Source organism: Lepus europaeus, chromosome 9, assembly GCF_033115175.1.
Source record: "Lepus europaeus isolate LE1 chromosome 9, mLepTim1.pri, whole genome shotgun sequence".
Classification (NCBI taxonomy): Eukaryota; Metazoa; Chordata; class Mammalia; order Lagomorpha; family Leporidae; genus Lepus; species Lepus europaeus.
The window spans coordinates 117,225,010-117,246,465 of record NC_084835.1 but is presented as its reverse complement, the minus strand read 5'-3'; the positions used below and the strand labels follow the sequence as shown (position 1 = coordinate 117,246,465).

The 21,456-nt window shown below is 38.2% G+C and overlaps 1 protein-coding gene across 5 annotated transcripts in view; it reads left to right on the top strand.

Moving 5' to 3' along the window:
• The window catches only part of RTTN (rotatin), a 231,755-nt gene that overhangs the window by 100,857 nt on the left and 109,442 nt on the right, over positions 1–21,456 (top strand). For all 5 annotated transcript variants that reach the window (XM_062201793.1, XM_062201792.1, XM_062201791.1 and 2 more), the window contains one exon: positions 9,017–9,171. In XM_062201793.1, the coding sequence (XP_062057777.1) occupies positions 9,017–9,171 (155 nt within the window). The remainder of the gene's footprint in view (positions 1–9,016; positions 9,172–21,456) is intronic.

Here is a 21,456-nt window from a genome sequence, read left to right as displayed (position 1 = left end):
ATTTCGTAAGTACAACTTTAGGAATATAGTGATTCTTCCCATCATACCTGCCCTGCCACCCTACCTCCTCCTCCCTCTCCCATTCCCAGTATAATTCTACATTAAGGGGGAAAAAACCCCAAAATTCTATTCCTTGACAGTCATGACAAGGGCTATTCAAGTCATTGCTTCTCCAAGTGTCAATTTCATTTCTATAGATTTCCTTTTTGGTGCTCAATTAGTTATCATAGGTCAGGGAGAACATGTGGTATTTGTCCATTGGGACTGGCTTATTTCACTAAGCATGATGTGTTCCAGATTCATTCATTTTATTGCAAATGATTGGATTTTCTTTCTTTTTTTTCCACTGAGTAGTATTCCATAGAGTACATATCCCATAGTTTCTTTATCCAGTCTTCAGTTGATGGACATTTAGGTTGATTCCATGTCTTAGCTATTGTGAATTGAGCTGCGATAAACATGGGGATGCACATAACTCTTTTAATGGCTGATTTCATTTCTCTTGGGTAAATACCCAGGAGTGGGATGGTAGGTTTATATTCAGATTTCTGAAGTATCTCCAAACTGATTTCCATAGTGGTTTTACCAGTTCCTATTACTACCAACAGTGGATTAGGGTACTTTTTTCACCAAGTCCTCGCCAGCATTTGTTGTTTGTTGATTTCTGTATGAAAGCCATTCTGACTGGGTTTTGATTTGCATTTCCCTGTTGGCTAGTGATCCTGAGCATTTTTTTACATGTCTGTTGGCCATTTCGATTTCCTCTTTTAAAAAATGTGTGTTTAAATCTTTGGCCAATTTTTTAACAGGGTTGTTTGTTTTGCTGTTGTGGAGTTTCTTGATGTCTTTATATTCTGGTTATTAATCCTTTATCAGTTGCATTGTTTGCAGATAATTTCTCCTGTTATGTTGGTTGCCTCTTCACTTTCCTGAGTGTTTCTTTTGCAATACAGAAGATTCTCAATTTAATGTAATCCCATTTATTGATTTTGGCTTTGGTTGCCTGTGCCTTTGGGGTCTTTTCCAAGAACTCTTAGCCTGTGCCAATGTCTTGCAGGGTTTTTGCAATGTTCTCTAATAATTTGATGGTATCAGGTCATAGATTTAGGTCGTTAATTCATTTTGAATGGATTTTCATGTAAGGTAGGGGTCCTGCTTCATACTTCTTTATGTGGAAATCCAGTTTTCCCAGCACAATTTGTTGAAGAGACTGTCCTTGCTCCAGGATTTGGTTTTAGGTCCTTGGTCAAATATAAGTTGGTTGTAGATGCTTGGATTGATTTCTGGTGTTCTGTTCTGTTCCATTGATCAATCCATTTGTTTTGTACCAGGATCAGGCTGTTTTGATTATAATTGTCTTGTATTATGTCCTGAAATTTGGTATTGTGATGCCTCTATTATTTTTGTTGTTTAAGATTGCTTTAGCTATTTGAGGTCTCCTATGATTCCATATGAATTTCAGCATAATTTTTCCAAATCTGAGAATGTATTGGTATTTTGATTAGTGTCACCTTGAATTTATAAATTGCTTTCAGAAGAATGGACATTTTGATGATATTCTTCCAATCCATGACATGGGAGATTTTTCCATTTTTGTGGATCTTCTTCTATTTCTTTTTTTTTTTTTTTCTTTTTTTTTTTTTTTTGACAGATAGAGTTAGAGAGACAGAAAGGTCTTCCTTCCCTTGGTTCACTTCCCTAATGGCTGCCATGGCCGGCGCTGCGCTGATCCGAAGCCAGGAGCCGGGTGCTTCCTCCCAGTCTTCCATGCGGGTGCAGGGACCCAAGTGCTTGGGCCATCCTCTGCTGCCCTCCCGGGCCACAGCAAAGGCAGAGAGCTGGACTGGAAGAGGAGCAACCGGGACTAGTACCTGGTGTGCTGGCGCCGCAGGCGGAGGATTAGCCTAGTGAGCCATGCGCCGGCCTCTTCTATTTCTTTCTTTAATATTTTGTAGTTTTATGATAGAGATCCTTGATATCCTTAGTTAAATTTATTCCAAGGTATTTGATTTTTTTTGTAGCTATTGTGAATGGGATTGATCTTAGGCATTCTTCCTGAGTTGTCGCATTGTCTGTGTATACAAAGGCTGTTGGTTTTGGTGTACTGGTTTTATATCCTGCTTCTTTAACGAACTCTTCCGTGAGTTCTAGTACTCTCTTGGTGGAGTCTTTTGGATTTCCTATATACAGAATCATGTCATCTGCAATTAGGGATAATTGGACTTCCTCATTCCTATTTTGAATCCTTTTGATTTCTTTCTCTTGCCTGATGCCTCTGGCTAAAACTTCACTATATTGAAAAGCAATGGTGAGAGTGGGCATCGTAGTCTGGTTCTGGATCTCAGTGAGAATGCTTCCAACTTTTCTCCATTCAGTAGGACACTGGCTGTGAGTTTGTCATAAACCGTGTTAATTGTGGTGAGGAATGTTCCTTCTGTACCCAGTTTGCTTAAAATTTTCATCACAAGGCCAGTGCCGTGGCTCAACAGGCTAACCCTCTGCCTGCAGCGCCGGCACCCCGGGTTCTAATCCCGGTCGGGGCACTAGATTCTGTCCCGGTTGCCCCTCTTCCAGGCCAGCTCTCTGCTGTGGCCCGGAAAGGCAGTGGAGGATGGCCCAAGTCCTTGGGCCCTGCACCTGCATGGGAGACCAGGAAGAAGCACCTGGCTCCTGGCTTCGGATTGGCGCGGTGCGCCGGCTGCAGCGGCCATTGGAGGGTGAACCAGTGGAAAAGGAAGACCTTTCTCTCTCTCTCTCTCTCTTTCTCTCTCTCTCTCTCTCAGTGTCCACTCTGCCTGTCAAATAAAAAAAAAAAAAGAATTTTCATCATGAAAAGGTGCTGTATTTTATCAGATGCTTTCTCTGCATCTTTTGAGATAATCACATGGTTTTTGTTTTCTATTTGTTAATGTGAGGTATCACATTGATTGATTTGTGAATGTTGATCCATCTTTGCATAATGCAGATAAATCCTGCTTGGTCTGGGTGAATGATATTTCTGATGTGTTGTTGGATTCCACTGGCCAGAATTTTTTTTTTTTTTTAAGATTTATTTATTTATTTGAAAGTCAGAGTTACACAGAGAGAGGAGAGGCAGAGAGATCGATCTTCCATCTGATAGTTTACTCCCCAGTTGGACGCAATGGCTAGAGCTAAACCAGTCTGAAGGCAGGAGCCAGGAGCTTTTCCAGGTCTCCCACACAGGTGAGCAGGCCCAAGGACTTGGGCCATCTTCTACTGCTTATCCCAGGCCATATCAGAGAGCTGGATTGGAAGTGGAGCAGCTGGGTCTTGAACCTTTGCCCATATGGAATGGTGGCACTTAAGGCCAGGGTGTTAACCCGCTGCACCACAGTGCCAGCCCAATTGGCCAGAATTTTGTTGAGGATTTTTGCATCTATGTTCATCAGGAAAACTGATCTGTAGTTCTTTCTCTGTTGTAGCTTTTTCAGGTTTAGGAATTAAGATGCTGCTGGCTTCATAGAAAGAATTTGGGAGGATTTCTTTCCTTTCATTGTTTTGAATAACTTGAGAAGAATTGGAGTTCTTTAAATGTCTGGTAGAATTCAGCCTTGAAGCCATCTGGTCCTGGGCTTTTCTTTTTTGGGAGGATCTTTATTACTGATTCAATTTCCATCTTGGTAATAGGTCTTTTTAGGTTTTCTGTGCTTTCATGGCTCAATTTAGATAGGTTGTATGTGTCCTTGAATCTTGCCTTTTCTTCTAGGTTTTCAAGTTTGTTTGCACAAGTTCTTTGTAGTAATTTCTTAAGATTCTTTTTGTTTCTGTGGTGTCGGTTGTTACATATTCTTTTTCATATCCAATTTTATTAGTTTGAGTCATCTCTCTTTTTTTGGTTAGTTCGGCCAGTAGTATGTCAGTTTTGTTTATTTTTTCAAAAAACCAGCTCTTCATTTTGCTGATCTTTTTAATTTATTTTCATTTCTATATTGTTGATTTCTTCTATAATTTTAATTATTTCTTTTACTCTGTAGTTGTGGGTTTGGTTTGCAGTTGTTTTAAAAGATCCTGAGATGCATGATAGCTCATTTATTTGATGTCTTTCCAATTTCTTTATGTATACACCAATTGCTGTAAATGTTCTTCTTCTTCTTCTTCTTTTTTTAAATTTATTTGACAGGTAGAGTTAGAGACAGAGAGAAAGGTCTTCCTTCCGTTGGTTCACTTCCCAAATGGCCACCACGGCCAGCGCTGCACCAATCTGAAGCCAGGAGCCAAGTGCTTCTGGTCTCCCATGCAGGTGCAGGGCCCAAGGACTAGGGCCATCCTCCATTGCCCTCCTGGGCCACAGCAGAGAGCTGGACTGGAAGAGGAGCAACCAGGACTAGAACCCGGCACCCATATGGGATGCCGGCGCTGCAGGCATAGAATTAACCAAGTGAGCCACGACGCTGGCCCTGTAACCTTTCCTCTTAACACTGCTTTTGCTATATCCCTAAGTTTTGAGAAATTGTATTGTCATCTTCATTTGTTTCCAGAAATTTTTTGATTTCTACTATGACCCACTATTTATTTAAGGAGTGTGTTGTTAAGTCTCCATATTTGTATATGTTCTAGAGATTTCTTGATTTCCAACTTCGTCATATTGTGGTCTGAGAAGGTGCATTGTATGATTTCGATATTTTTGAATTTGCTTAGACTTGTTTTATGGCCCTGCATATATTCAATCCTACAGAAGGTTCCATTTACTGGTGAGAAGAATGTGTATTCTGCAATGTTAGGATGAGAAGTTCTGTAGATATCTGGTCTATAGTGTGAATTTGGTCTATAGTGTTAATTAACTCTGATGTTTTCTTGCTGATTTTCTGTCTGGTTGATCTGTCCGTTGCTGAAAGTGGGGTATTGGAATCCTGCTTTACTATTGTATTTGAGTCTATGTCTTCCTTTAGATCCCTTAACATTTTCTTTAAATAGTCAGGTGCCCTGTAATTAGGTGCGTATACATTTATAATAGTGACATCTTCCTGTTGAATTGAAATCTTAATCATTACATAGTATCCTTCTTTGTCTCTTAACATTTTTTGTGTTAAAGTCTATTTTGTCTGAATGGCTTTTTTTTTGTTTTTGTTGGAATGGAATATCTTTTTCCATTCTTTCACTTTCAGTCTGCATGCATCTTTGTTAGATGTGTTTCTTGGCATTTATTCAGTCTCATCATTTCATAATCTAATATTGAAGTGTTGTGTTCTTTTGGGGGTGTCATGTTGTTTTCATTGTCTTTGTTTCTTGGATTGCTGTTTGGTGTTTGTGGAGATACTCATTGATTTCTTTGATTTTTTTTTTTTTTTTTTTTTTGCTGTGGTGGCTTTTATCTTTGGACTGTCTTCTATAACTATTTTAATGGGATGTTAAGAGAGCATACTCTCTAAGTGTCATGCTCAAGGTAAATTATGTATTATTTGATAATCAGTGTTTATGATAAGAGACACCTGAAGATTGAAAATCAAGTGCCTTTTATGGCACTTAAAAGTGATAAAATAAGTATGAAATGATTGACGTAGTTCAGTAATATATTACTTATAAGAAATTATTTTGATTGTGTAGACGTACATCAAATGATATGCAAAAGCTATGGTTGCAGAAACAAATTGTAATGAGTGGCATGTGAATACCCAATTAAGTAAAAAAAAAAAAAATGCTAGTAGGAAGTAAAAAGAAACATCATCTAACTTCCTGAGAGCGGATTTAGGAACTTTGTGAAAGTTTTTGCTATGTATTTTATGAAAACATTAGAAACTGAATTCTTAGGTGCTTTAGAAACTTTTAATGCCAGTGTTCTGTATATACAACACTCTACATGGAATGAATTTGAATACCTTCCTTTTCAGAATGAGAGGTTTTGATAGAAATTTGTAAAAGCACTGCTATAATTTTTTTGTTCTTTTTTGAGTTTATTGAGAACTCTATAGTATACTTATCTTTCTTTGCTGACTTTCACATAACAGTTCATGTACACTCAGTGTTGATCTTTTGGCATAGATTGTGATGAATCTAAAATTGGATTTGATGAGTAATAACCATATGTACATAAAAAAGTGATCCGTTAATATAGAAGTCATTGCTTTTTTGAGGTCAGTAGTGACAACATAATGTCCTAAGTAGTTGGTTTAAAGTTAGGACTGAATACTAATGTAAGGATAAAAACTTCAGGTTTGATTTAGCACTTGAGATCAATAGGCATTAGTAGAGATGTCTACTGTACTGTCTGTTCTTGAGGAATGATAATGCATCCCATATTTTAGAAGTGGTGTTGCTGAAATTTACTGAATCTTAACATAGGAATAGAAGATGTGAAGGGAAACAGTCTCAGAAATCTACAGGCAGAAACAAGTTGTGAATGGGATGAGATTGATTGGAATATCTTAATTTTAGATATGCTGTATCAGTATATTCACGTACTATTAGCTTCTACTTTTGTATATTAAGAGTTAATAATTGATAAAATTATTTTATAAAAATGGTGTTTGCTTGTTGGTATGAAGAGATTGTTCATTTTCTTAGTATTTAAGGGAGTCGGAGGGTGTTTGTGTCAACATTTGGTTATTTATGGCTAGGACAACCATTGTCTTTATTTATGTAATTTATCAGTTTTGTTATCTTGATTCTTTTATTCATGTAACACAGAAGTTGCCCTTATGTTATAGAAAATTTTAGTAGATCCAAAGGCATTTCTTGCTCAAGGTGTAGGTAAGTTGGGAAAAATTCTGTTTAGTTGTAAAACATGGTAGAATAAGTTAAAAGCAAACCATTCATCCCCAATACTTTCCTAAGCTCTCAATTAAATTGCTTTTAATTGTTTGTACCTGAGTAAAGTATGCTCTTCATACTGTATAGTATAAGCAATTTGAAGGTTTTTTCCCCTTCATTTTAAAAATTTTCTTTTATTAAAAGGTATGTAGTTAATTTAGAATTGAGCTCTTTAAGGCAAGCATTTCATATCAATAGCAGTTACATTTTGCTCATCTCTTTTTTTGTATGTTGTTATATGTGCTAGTGAGATGACACACCACTAAAGACAGACTGTTAACTGGTTTTGGAGTAGGATGCTTCTTGCTCTGCCTTTTGGGTGACTTAGACATATTGTATAGCCTGTTTTCGAATTTTTATTTGCCTATCTGTGGAACAAGAGTGAACATGCTTAGTTAGTTTAGTCAAAAATTTAAATGAAATCTGCTATTCTTTGTTTTTTAGCACAATGCCTGTGATAAGTGTGATTAATAAATATTCTGTGTATGTGTTAATATTGCTGGCTAATGTGACATTTTTTGTGCTGTGCCTTTAGTGTTATTAGAAATAAACCTGTTGGGGCCGGTGTTGTGGCGTAGAGGGTAAAACTGCTGCCTGGGGTGCCAGCATCCCATCTGGGTGCTGGTTTAAATCTTAGCTTCTCCATTTCCAATCCAGCTCTCTTCTAATGCACTTGGGAAAGCAGTGGCAGATGACCCAAGTACTTGAGACCCTGCACTGACATCAGAGACCCAGAAGAAGCTCCTGGGTCCTGGCTTCGGCCTGGCCTAGCTCTGATCATTGTGGCAATCTGAGGAGTGAACCAGCAACTAGAAGATCTCTTTCTCTCTCCTTCTCTCTCTAGCTCTTTCAAATATATAAATAAAATGTTAAGCAAAGGAGAAATAATCCTTTTATGTTCCATTTTTTTCAAAAAATATATTTATTTGAAAGGCAGAATTAGAAAAAGAGAGATATCTTCTTTTTTATTTTTTGAAGGTTTTTTTTTTTTTTTTTTTTTTTTTTAATGAATACAAATTTTCGTATGTACTGCTTTCAGGGATATAGTGTTTCTTTCCCCCCATCCCCACCCTCCCATTCCACCTTCCCTCCCGCTCCCATTCCATTTTCCATTAAGATTCGTTTTTGACTTTATATACAGAAGACAAACTCTATGCTAAGTAGAGATTTCAATGATTAGCACCCACACTGTATAAAGTACAGTTAGAAGAGGTTTTACTGTTAATTCTCATAGTACAACTCATTAAGGACAGAGGTCCAACATGGGGAGCAAGTGCACAGTGACTCCTGTTGTTGATTTAACAACTGACACTAGAGAGAGATATCTTCTGTCTGCTGGCTCACTCCCCAAATGGCTGCAACAGCCAGGGCTGGGATAGGCCAAAGTCAGATGCCTGGAGCTCCATCCAGGTCTGCCACTTGGGTGACAGGGTCCTATTCACTGGGACTGTTTTTTAGCTGCATTTTTTTTTGGTTGGAAAGACATATGAAAAGTTTTACAGAACAGTTGTATTTGTTTATTAGGCTATCATACTGGTAAAGATTACAGCAGTAATAATCCTCATTTGAGTTCTTTGGGCTTCTTCCTATATCTTGTTTAGTTGCATATGAGTATTTAGATACCTTTTCTGGGACAGTTTCATAATATTTATCAAAAGAATCAAAACTATTATAAAGTTTTTATTTATTCATGCTTTAGAGTTTATAAGAAGTAATCAGAGTTGAGCCCACTTGTTGGAGCTCAGTGAAACTATAAACCATTGCCTATTAGTTGGTGTACGAAATTCTTGGAGTTGAAAAATAATCAGCATTTAAAATATATTTTTTGAAGAAATATTGATACTAAGATGTAGAAAATTTCATTCAATAGTGGATTTTCTCAATAACAACTTTATCTAAAGTATATAATTATAGTGCTGTTTACATTTATGTTTGTATTCACAGACAAAGATGAGAGATGTACCAGTGTCTAGCAATGGCAGTCTCTGTGAGATAGGTGTGGTTGTGCTTTTCTGATTGTGCTTCTCCCAGTTTTCTCTAATAGGTTTGCTTTCCTTTTATTGAGGTAACATGTTAAACACCTTTTAAGTTTAGAACCTCTTTATTAATACAGTAAAAGTCCATGCTTACTAGTTGGGTGATGTAACTCTTTGTTAATCTAGAACATGGTTACAACAAAATCTTTGCAAGGAGCAGTGTATGACTCAATTAGACATTAAATATATTTCTTACAAATTTCATATTTCAGAGTTCAAACCCACTGTTAGACCTGCTGGTGCTGACGGAGGCGCAGGCACGGGAAGAAACAGATGACGTGCGCACTGCTGTCAGGCAACAGCTTCAGAAGGAGCTGATTGCTTTTTTCAGTACCCTGCTCCTCAGCTTCATGGCCATCACTGACAGGTACTGTTTTCAGCATGAAGATTTGGGTAGTTTTCCTTTCATTTCCATATTTACACTTTTCACTTCCTTACAGTTAAGAAGTGAAAATACTTACGTAATAATCAGTTACGGTTGTCTTTTTGTTTCTGTTTCAATTGAGTCTCTGGTATGGCCTGACTGTAACTTCTCAGATTCCTTCATTGCACACACATGTACACACAGATAATGTGTTGTTCTCTAGAGTTTATTTTATGGTATTCTCTTTCATTCTCCACACTTCTACCTCAGCATTTATGTCTGTTCTTATAGCTTTATGAGTATTTTTTTTTAACTTTTATTTAATGAATATAAATTTCCAGTATACAGCTTATGGATTACAATGGCTTCCCCTTCCCATAATTTCCCTCCCACCCGCAACCCTCCCCTCTCCCGCTCCCTCTCCCCTTCCATTCACATTAAGATTCATTTTCAATTCTCTTTATATACAGAAGATCAATTTAGTATACCTTAAGTAAAGATTTCAACAGTTTGCACCCACATAGAAACACAAAGTGAAACATACTGTTTGAGTACTAGTTATAGCATTAAATCAAAATGTACAGTACATTAAGGACAGAGATCCCACATGAGGAGCAAGTGCACAGTGGCTCCTGTTGTTGACCCAACAAATTGACACTCTAGTTTATGGCACCAGTAACCACCCTAGGCTGTCGTCATGAGTTGCCAAGGCTATGGAAGCCTTCCAAGTTCCCCGACTCTGATCATATTTAGACAAGGTCATAAAAGACAGAGTGAGGATAGTAACCAATGATCCTAAGAGTGGCATTTACCAGGTCTGAACAATTATACAGCATTAAGTGGGGAAGAGGACCATCAGTACACACAGGTTGGGAGTAGAGCCATTGGTGGTAGAGTAGAGGTTATGGTTACAAAGGAATGAGGCCCAAGTGCACTAGACAGGGTCTAGAACAAAGGACAGAGTCATTATTAGAGGAGCTAAGAAAGGTGCTGTCTAAGCTACAATTAAGTTTTCTGATTGAGAGGCAAATAGAACCTGATAGAAGGGGCTTGATAATAATCTGGTGGGCTTTAGGCCTTGTAAGTTAAGAGGCCCAGACCTATCTATCTCTTCACATGGGGTATATCCTAAGGGAGGTGTGAACCTCCTAGGGGAAGGCACTCTGTTGACTTTCATTACTTGGCTGGCCTGGGAGGAGAGCTGGCCAGGTAAAGGCAGGGGGCATCTCTAACAAGAAATTTACAGTTCTGCCTGCAATGTTGCTGACCCTACTTGACCATCCCCTCAGCTGCAGTGGTCACTTTGGAAGTTGGGCTGAGTGAAGGGCTTTTCAGCTTGGAGCCAATAAGATCTGTGGCTCTGACCTGGGCATCCTTCGACTCCAGGGCAGGTCCATTTCCAGTGACCCAACTCTTGGGAGAGCTGCCAGGGCTCTTCACAAGCTGACTTCTGCTGAAGCCCAGACTTACCACATTGAAAGCCACTGCAGTGGACTGGCCTGTTGGGTCTCCTTGAGGGCAGATCACCGTACAGATCAGCCATTAATAGGCCTGCCACCCATTGCTTCTGATGCCTAGCTTTCTTTTCCTCCTGGTTTGTGTTAAAGCAGACCAGAGGATGCAAGTCAAGGGAGTGCCCATGTCCCATCTCTAATCTTCGGTGGCCTGAACTACAAGTCTATAGTCACAGGCATGTTCTGTAGTAGTTTTTCTAAGGTAGACAATGCCCATGAGGAAAATTATATTCTCACTTTAAAACTTTCTTTCCCTTTGGTCTGAAAGGGAGGTTTTTTTTTTTTTCTACTTACTGTATACTTCGCTGATGGCGATGTGAATCTAGCTATGAGATTATTATTTAAGCTCTTATTTTGGCTACCTGCTGATTTTCAAATGCTTATTTCTGATTTTCTTTCATTTGAAAATTAAGATAAAAGTTTAAAAATATTTTAACCATTTAAAAGTATGCACTCGAGTTGTTTTTAGTACTATTGACAGCATTGTGTACCTGTCACCACGATCTAATTCAGGAAAATTCTGTCACCCAAAAACGAAACTTGTGTCCATGAAGGAATCTCTCCCCTTTCACCCTTATTTACAGCCCTGGCAACTAGTCATCTGCATTCTGTCTGTATGAATTTGCTCATTTAAAATATATTATAAAAAAAGAATTAACAATATGTGTCTTTTTTTGTCCAGCTTTTTTCATTTAGCATTGTGTTTTTAAGGTCCACCCATATTGAAACAAATATGAGTACTTAATTTCTATGAGAATATTCTGTGGATAGATAATATTACAGTTTGTTTCTCCATCCATTTGTGAACATTTAAATTTTTTTATCCTTTTGGCCGTTGTGAATAATACTGCTATGAGCATTCATAGAAAGACTTTTGTGTGGGCATAAGTAGGAGTACAGTTGCTGATTTATGTGTTAACTCTATGTTTAATATTTTGAGGAAGTGCAAACTATTTTTCATAGTAGCTAAACCAATTGACATTCCCACCAACCAGGTATGAGTGTTCCAGTTTCTCTATATCCTTGCCAGCAATTATTGTAACAATGCTAATAGGTATAAAAATGATGTGTTTTTCTTTTTTATTGTTTTTGTTTGTTTGTTTTTTGCCAGAGTGTCTTGGCTTTCCATGCCTAAAATACTCTCATGGGCTCTTCAGCCAGATCCCAATGCCTTAAGGGCTGATTCTGAGGCCAGAGTGCTGTTTAGGACATCTGCCATTCTATGAGTCTGCTGTGTATCCTGCTTCCCATGTTGGATCGTTCTCACCTTTTAATTCTATCAGTTAGTATTAGAAGACACTAATCTTGTTTATGTGATCCCTTTGACTCTTAGTCCTATCATTATGATCAATTGTGAACAGAAATTGATCACTTGGACTAGTGAGATGGCACTGGTACATGCTACCTTGATGAGATTAAATTGGAACCCCCTGGTACATTTCTAACTCTACCATTTGGGGCAAGTCAATTTGGGATTGAGCATGTCCCAAATTGTACATCTCCTCCCTCTCTTATTCTCACTCTTATATTTAACAAAGATCACTTTTCAGTTAAATTTAAACACCTAAGAATAATTGTGTGTTAATTACAAAGTTCATCCAATAGTATTAAGTAGAACAACAAAAAAATACTGAAAGGGATAAAGTATTAAGTTGTTCCTCGACAGTCAGGACAAGGGCTGATCAAGTCACTGTTTCTCATAGTGTTCATTTCACTTCAACAGGTTTCCTTTTTTGGTGCTCAGTTAGCTGTCACTGATTGGGGAGAACATATGATATTTGTCCTTTTGGGAGTGGCTTTCACTCAGCATGATGTATTCCAGATTCCTCCATTTTGTTGCAAATGACCAGATTTCATTGTTTTTTACTGCTGTATAGTATTGTATAGAGTACATGTCCCATAATTTCTTTATCCAGTCTCCTGTTGATGGTTTTAGGTTGATTCCAGGTCTTAGCTATTGTGAATTGAGCTGCAATAAACATTGAGGTGCAGACAGCTCTTTGATTTGCCAATTTAATTTCCTTTGGGTAAATTCCAAGGAGTGGGATGGCTGGATTGTATGGTAGGGTTCTATTCAGGTTTCTGAGGAATCTCCAGACTGACTTCCATAGTGGCTTTACCAGTTTGCATTCCCACCAACAGTGGGTTAGTGTCCCTTTTTCCCCACATCCTCGCCAGCATCTGTTGTTGGTAGATTTCTGAATGTGAGCCATTCTAACCAGGATGAGGTGAAACCTCATTGTGGTTTTGGTTTGCATTTCCCTGATTGCTAGTGATCTTGAACATTTTTTCATGTGTCTGTTGGCCATTTGGTTTTCCTCTGTTGAAAAATGTCTATTGGGGTCCTTGGCCCATCTCTTAAGTGGGTTGTTTGTTTTGTTGTTGTGGAGTTTCTTGATCTCTTTGTAGATTCTGGTTATTAATCCTTTATCTGTTGCATAGGTTGCAAATTTTTTTTTCCCATTCTGTCGGTTGCCTCTTCACTTTTTGACTGTTTCTTTTGCAGTACAGAAACTTCTCAATTTGATGCAATCCCAATTGTTAATTTTGGCTTTGACTGCCTGTGCTTCTGGGGTCTTTTTCAAGAAGTCTTTGCCTGTTCCTATATCTTGCAGGGTTTCTCCAATGTTCTCTAATAATTTGATGGTGTTGGGTCATAGATTTAGATCTTTAATCCATGTTGAGTGGATTTTTGTGTTAGGTGTTAGGTAGGGGTCTTCCTTCATGCTTCTGCACATGGAAATCCAGTTTTCTCAGCACCATTTATTGAATAGACTGTCCTTGCTCCAGGTATTGGTTTTAGATCCTTGATTAAATATAAGTTTGGATTGATTTCTGGTGTTTTCTATTCTGTTCCATTGGTCTGTCCATTTGTTTCTATACCAGTATCATGCTGTTTCGCTTAAAACTTCCCTGTAGTATGTCTTGAAATCTGGTATTGTGATGCCTCTGGCTTTGTTTTTGTTGTACAAGATTGCTTTAGCTATTCGAGGTCTCTTGTGTCTCCATATGAATTTCACCATCATTTTTTCCAGATCTGAGAAGAATGTCTTTGGTATTTTGATTGGTATCACATTGAATCTATAAGTTGCTTTTGGGAGAATGGGCACTTTGATGAAATTGATTCTTCCAATCCATGAGCATGGAAGATTTCTCCATTTTTTGGTATCCTTTTCTATTTCTTTCTTTAAGATTTTGTAATTCTCATCGTAGAGATCTTGAACGTCCTTGGTTAAGTTTATTCCAAGGTATTTGATTGTTTTTGTAGCTATCGTGAATGGGATTGACCTTAGAAGTTCTTACTCAGCCGTGGTATTGCCTGTGTATACAAAGGTTGTTGATTTTTGTACATTGATTTTATATCCTGCTACTTTGCCAAACTCTTCTATGACTTCCAATAGTCTCTTGGTAGACTTCTTTGGATCCTCTAAATAAAGAATCATATCATCTACAAAGAGGGATAGTTTGAGTTCTTCCTTCCCAATCTGTATCCCTTTAAGTTCTTTTTCTTGCCTAATAGCTATGACTAAAACTTGCAGAACTATATTGAAAGCAGTGGTGAGAGTGGGCATCCCTGTCTGGTACCAGATCTCAGCGGAAATGCTTCCAACTTTTCCCCATTCAACAGGATGCTGGCTGTGGGTTTTTCATAAATTGCTTTGATTGTATTAAGGAATGTTCTTCTATACCCAGTTAGGTTAGAGTTTTCATCATGAAAGGGTGTTGTATTTTATCGAATGCTTTCTCTGCATCTATTGAGATAATCTTATGCTTTTTTTCCTCCAGTTTGTTACTGTGGTGTATCACATTGATTGATTTGTGAACATTGAAACATCCTTGCATACCAGGGATAAATCCTCTTCGTCTGGGTGGATGATCTTTCTGATGTGTTGCTATATTCTGTTGGCCAGAATTTTATTGAGGATTTTTGCATCTAAGTTCATCAGGGATATTGGTCTGTAGTTTTCTTTCAATGCTGCATCTTTTTCTGGCTTAGGAATTAAGGTGATGCTGGCTTCATAGAAAGAATTTGGGAGGATTCCCTCTTTTTCGATTGTTCTGAATAGTTTGAGAAGAACTGGAATTAGTTCTTCTTTAAATGTCTGGTAGAACTCAGCAGTGAATCCATCTGGTCCTGGGCTTTTCTTTGTTGGGAGGGCCTTTATTACTGTTTCAATTTCTGTCTCAGTTATGGGTCTGTTAAGGTTTTCTATGTCTTCCTGTTTCAATTTAGGTAGGTTGCATGTGTCCAGGAATCTATCCATTTCTGATAGATTTCCCTGTTTGCTGGCATACAAGTCCTTGTAGTAATTTCTGATGATTCTTTTTATTTCTGTGGTGTCTGTTGTTACATTTCCTTTTTCACCTCTGATTTTATTGATTTGGGTCTTTTCTCTTTTTTTAGTTAGTTGGGCCAATGGTGTGTCCATTTTATTTTTTCAAAAAACAAACTCTTCGTTTTGCTGATATTTTGTAATGTGTTTTTTGGATTCAAGCCTGTTGATTTCTTCTCTGATTTTAGTTATTTCTCTTCTACTAGTTTTGGGTCTGGTTTGCTGCAGTTTTTCTAGATCTGTGAGATGCATATATGCTTTTTAAAAATATTTATTTGTTTGAAAGGTGTAGTGACACAGAGGAGGGTCAGATTTTGAGTCACTGGTTTATTCCCCAAATGGTCGAAACAAACATGTCTGATCCAGGCTGAAGCTGGGAGCCAGGAATTTCATGCTAATGTCTCATATCGGTGGCAGGGGCCTAAGTCCTTGAGCCATCTTGAACTTTCTTTCTAGGAACATTAACAGGAAGCTGAGCAGCTGGGACTAAGACTGAGATACCAACATTGCAAGCAGAGACTAAACCTGCTAGGCCGTAGTGCTTCCCTGCTTTCCCTATATTTGCTTTTTATAACATTGAAGAAAGCCCCCTCCCTTTTATTAAAGATGTATTTTATTTTTTTGAAAGGCAGAGTTGCAGAGAAAGAGGGAGAGATCTTCCATCTGCTAGTGCACTCCACAAATGGCCATAATGGCCAGAGTTGGGCCAGGCTGAAGCCAGGAGCCAGGAGCCCAATCTGGATCCTCCATTTGGGTGCAGGGACCCACGCACTTGGGCCATCCTCTGCTGCCCTCTCAGGAGCATCAGCAGTGAGCTGGATCGGAAGTGGAGCTGCCAGGACTAGAATCCATGTCCACTTGGGATGCTGGCACTGCAGGTGGCAGCCTAATCTCCTGCACCACAATGCTGGCCCTAGGAATTCCCTTCTGTTTTTAGATTTCTGAGTGCTTTTGTTGGGAAAGATTGCTGGCTTTTGTCAAATGGTTCTTCTGCATTAGTTGAGATCATCATGTGACCATTTCCCCCTTTGTTCTAGTAATGAGAACCATCATTGTCTTCCTAGGATAAATTCTCTTGTTCATGGTGTATAGATCTTTAATATGCTACTGAATTTAGTGTGCTAGTACTTTTTGAGAACTTTTCTTACAATGTCTTTGGCTTTGGTATTAAGATTGTACTTACCATATGAAATGAATTGGTAAGTGTTCCCTTCTTTTTCGGTTTTTGGAAGCTTAAGAGTAGTTTGTAATCATTCTCTGAAAGTTTGGTGGATTTACCAGTTAAGTCATGTCGTCCTTAACTTTTCATTGTTGGGAAGCTCTTAGTAGTGACTCTGTTGTTGCTTATATCTATTCAGATTTTCCGTTGCTGCTGATTTATTCAGTTTTTATAGTCTGCATGTTTCTAGGAACTTGCCCATTATAATTAGGTTATCTACTTGTTGGTATGTAGTTGCTCATAGTATATTTCATAGTTTTTTTTTTTTTTATTTCTTTAAGGTAGTGATGATGTTCCCACATTCATTTATGATTTTAGTAATTTGAATCTTTGAGTCTTCTCTTGTTTGTTGGTCTTGCTAAAGATCTGCAAATTTTTTTAATCTTTTGATTTTATTGATTTTTTTTTTTTTATTTGGCAGGCAGATTTAGACAGTGAGAGAGAGACAGAGAGAAAGGTCTTCCTTCCGCTGGTTCACCCCCAAAATGGTCGCTACGGCCGGCGTGCTGCGCCGATCTGAAGCCAGGAGCCAGGTGCTTCTTCTTGGTCTCCCATGTGGGTGCAGGGCCCATGTACTTGGGCCATCCTCCACTGCCTTCCCAGGCCACAGTAGAGAGCTGGACTAGAAAAGGAGCAACTGGGACTAGAATCGAACATCCATATGGGATGCTGGCGCCGCAGGCGGAGCATTAGCCAAGTGAGCCACGGCGCTGGCCCCTGATTTTGTTGATTTTATTTACTGTTTTCTATTTTGTATTTCATTTATTTCTACCCTAACCTTATTTCCTTCCTTCTGTTACTTTGTGCTTAGTGTTCTTTTGTTTAGTACTTAAGATTTTTTTTTTAAGGTTTATTTATTTATTAGAAAGACCGTCTTCTGCTTCTTTCCCAGGGGCATTAGCAGGGAGGTAGATCAGAAGTGGAGCAGCTGGGACTTGAACAGACGTTCTCAAGGGATGCTGGTGTCACAGGTGGCAGTTTAACCCTCTGCACCACAATGCTGGACCCATTTCCTTAATTCTAAAGCTACTGGATGTGAATTTTAGATCTTTTAGATACAGGTGCTGACAGATAATCTTTTTGAGCACTGCTTGTATTGCATCTCCTATGTTTTGGTGTGTGTGTCTTCGTTTTCATTCTGCTTGGTGTTTTCTAATTTTTCTTCGGTTTTCATTTTTCACTTATGGGTAGTTTAAGTGTTTTTTTTTTGTTAATTTCCATATGTTGATGGATTTTTACAATTTTTTCTGTTATTGATTTAAATTTCATTCCATTGTGGTTGTTTATGTGGCAAAACATTTCATGTCCCTGGCTTTCCTTCTGAGCTTTCGCATTAGTCTACATTTTTGGTCCAGCTTCTATCCATTGCTCAGATAGCAACAATTAAAACTAAGTGCATTGTCGATGGATATTCTCTAGTATTGGTTTTAACTCTTTGGTCCTGTCTTTGAAGAAACCACTACAAAGGTTATCTGAAGTTATTGTTGCACTGAGATTTGCTCTTTTCCCGTTAGTATAGATCCTGTGAATGTGGGCTGTAATTTTCAAGGCTGTCACTGGCCGAGGCATGGGGATGGGACTAAGATGAGATATAAACATCACAGAACTTGCTGTTCTGACTGATATTCACCCATTTTTCTCGAAAAATGTTCCCATGATTGCTGCAGGCTTTGATTACTTCCCAGAGTTCCAAAAATGTTGAGTCTGCCAAACTTCTGCCAATTACTTTTATTTGCTTTATGACAAGGTACTCTTGTAAAGTCTCTTAGTCCAGCATTTTAGCTGCTGTTCCTTCTGATTTCTTTTGATAGCTGAAACACTGTTAGTTTCTTAGATAAATCCAAGCTGTTTCACATGTTAAAATACATGTCTTCCAAAACAAGAAGTTTCTCCAGAAAGTTAACAGCAAAGTAGATTTAAAAATAATGACAAAACAAAGCAAATACCCCAGGGTCCTTGAGATCTGTCATAATTCATTCAGCTTTGTGCTGAAGGTGATTTCCTGGCATTGACCCTGGAAAAGAAGGAAAACATTCCTGGTCTTGTCTTGCTTAGATTCCAAAGCTCTGTTGTGGACAAAGACCTGATCCCATGCACATAACATTTGAAAAAACTAAACTGACAAACAGCTTTAATTTATTTCAGTACTGCATTAGATCCAGAAGGTCTGCTGTTAACCTCAGTTGTGTTACCAAAAGGGAAGCACTTTCTGTGAGAAACTATATACGTCACATTCAGTCACTTTTATAAAAGATTCACATTCAGTCATAACTGTAGAAAATTGTGAAGATGCATGAAAATATATTCATTATTAAGAAAAAAGTCATTAGAAATGGATATGCAAATGTCAAATATAGCAACGATTTTTAAACTACCATTTTAAGTAGTAGTAATATTTTAACTAATATAAATATATAATATAAATATAAAAATAAATATAATGGAAATTAGGTGACAAGGTAGGCAAGATTGAGGAATGGAGACTGAAAATAAAAACCTAAGTCCAAATTAATTCTATAACTGAAGAATAAAGTTTCTAAATTACATAATTCATTGCATGGAAGACTGGACACAGTAGAGGAGAGCGTTAGTGTACTTTAGTGAGTAGAAATTTGTCAAACAGAACACAGGAATTGGGAGTGATATTTACTAGGAAAGGGACACCTGGGGACTTACTGAGGTGCTGAGGATGTTTGTGTTTTGTATGGTTGTGGTTCTATGATTTTACATATATACATACAAATGTCATGTATTATATACATCTGTGGATTGTACTGCCTGCAGATTATCTCTCAATAAAGTACTGAACAAAATAACAGCCATGCGAACCCAAGGATGGTGTAATCTGTGCAGCTGGGCAAGTGGTTACCAAGCTGATACATGCATAAGAATCTTCTGGGCAGCTTGATAAAATATCTTTAATAGCTCAGAATTCTGCACAATTAAGTAAATACTACAGGTGATTCTGTGGAAGATGGTTTTTGCCTCAGGCTTTGAACACAAAAGGTGTGGTGTGGTGTGGTGTAGGTGAGTTGTGAGATTAAGGAAAAGTTATGTGTGAGACTTTTCTTTTATGTGTATCAGAGTAAAGAGCAGGTTAGTATTTTTGTTACTTTTAGGATAGGAGATATGCATACTTACAGGTTGTTGTACTTGTGCTCCTAAGGGGAAATCACATTGAGAAAGGGAACAGATAGTAATAAAAAGACGGAAGGCAAAGAGAGGTATATTAAGGTCAGACAGAATTGAATGAGAACATTGGTGTAAATAAATATGATTTAAAATAGGTTACTATATAGTATGAGAGAAGGGTGTTAGGAAGTTAACTTTTTTCTTTTTTAAAGATTTATTTATTTATTTGAAATACAGAATTACAGAGGGGCAGAGGCAGTAAGAGAGAAGGGAGGGAGAGAGAGGTCTTCCATCTGCTGGTTCACTCAGATGGCTCAACGGGCAATGGCAAGAGCTGTGCTGATCTGAAACCAGGAGCCAGGAGCTTCCTCTGGGTATCCCATGCAGGTGTGGGGTCCTAAGGACCTGGGCCACCCTCTACTGCTTTCCCAGGCCATAGCAGAGAGCTAGATCGGAAGAGGAGCAGCTGCGATTTGAACTGGCACCCACGTGGGATGCCAGCACTGTAGGTGGCAGCTTTATCTGCTATGCCACAGCACTGGCTCTGGAGAGTTAACTTCTAATAGTTTCATTTTTCTCTGTGAAAGGCTGTTTGCATAGAGGAACTGGATAGGGATAAGACATATGGTTCTTCAAGCTGGCAGGGATGAGGAGAAGGAGCTGACAGATGATATACTAGGGTTTAACTGAGCTTAGCGGTCAGACATTTGAGGTCAGACCAGTTCCTTTGATTGTGTAGGGATCAAGCTAAGAGTAATGGAAAATGAAAATGACTTGTGTGTTAGTATATTTTCTATTATAACTGAATGCCACAGACCAAATAATTTATAAAAAATAAAGTTTTATTTTGGCTCATATTTGGAAGGTAGGGAAGTTCAAGATTACACAGCCAGCACCAGTAAGGTCTTTGCTGGTAGAAGTAAGGCAGAATATCCTACTTTGTCTCCTCTGCTTATCCAGTCACAGTCCCATTGGTTTGGGGCCCTACCCTAATGCACTCATGTAATTTTTTTAAAAAGATTTATTTATTTATTTGAAAGTCAGAGTTACACAGAGAAGAGGAGAGGCAGAGAGAGAGAGAGAGAGAGAGAGAGAGACGGAGGGAGGGAGGGAGGGAGGGAGAGGGAGAGAGAGGTCTTCCATCTGATGGTTCACTCCCCAACTGGCTGCAATGGCCGGAGCTGCACCGATCCAAAGCCAGGAGCCAGGAGCTTCTTCCGGGTCTTCCACGTGGAGAGGCCCAATGACTTGGACCATCTTCTACTGCTTTCCCAGGCCATAGCAGAGAGCTGGATTGGAAGTGGAGCAGCTGGGACTCGAACTGGTGCCCATAAGGAATGCTGGTGCTGCAGGTGGCAGCTTTACCTGCTACTCCACAGCGCTAGCCCCTCCCCATGTAATCTTAATTATTCCCACAGGTCTCATTTCAAATACTTCAGATTAAGTTTCTACCCTCTTAACACCTCACAACATGCATTTGATTTCAACATGAGTTTGGTGGGAATATTAAAGACATAGCAACTTGTATGTTAGCACGTATTACTTGTTTAAAAAACAGTAAGGTCATTTTAATGGTATTGATTAGATTATTTTGTTGTTGATCTATGAATAAATGAGTTTATACAAGTACTTTTAGACTTTAGTGTAAGTGCTTTGTGTTTCTAAAAAACTTTAGAAGCAGAGAATGCCAGATATATAAAAGTTATATATCTTAAAATTTGTATACCGATATAGCTATAATACTGTGATTGCACAGGTATTAATATAGTCCAAAAAGCCGTAAGATTGAGTAGTTTCAGATTTTATTTTATTCTTTGTACAAAGATATTTGTTCTTTCAGGAATTACATCTTTGAATGCATATCTAGCTACTTAATTTTAAGAATTTTGTTTTCTAATAGGAAATGTTCTATTTTTCTCACAATTTTACTTAAACATGTGTCAAACTCAGTAAAAGTTTTAGTTGTCTAGGAAAAACCAATATACCTTAGCCAATTAAAATTAAATATTTTCATGTCACCTAATGACTTTAACAAATAGATTTAATATATACCAATTAAAGTCATTGAAGTAGCACTTAATTTTTCATT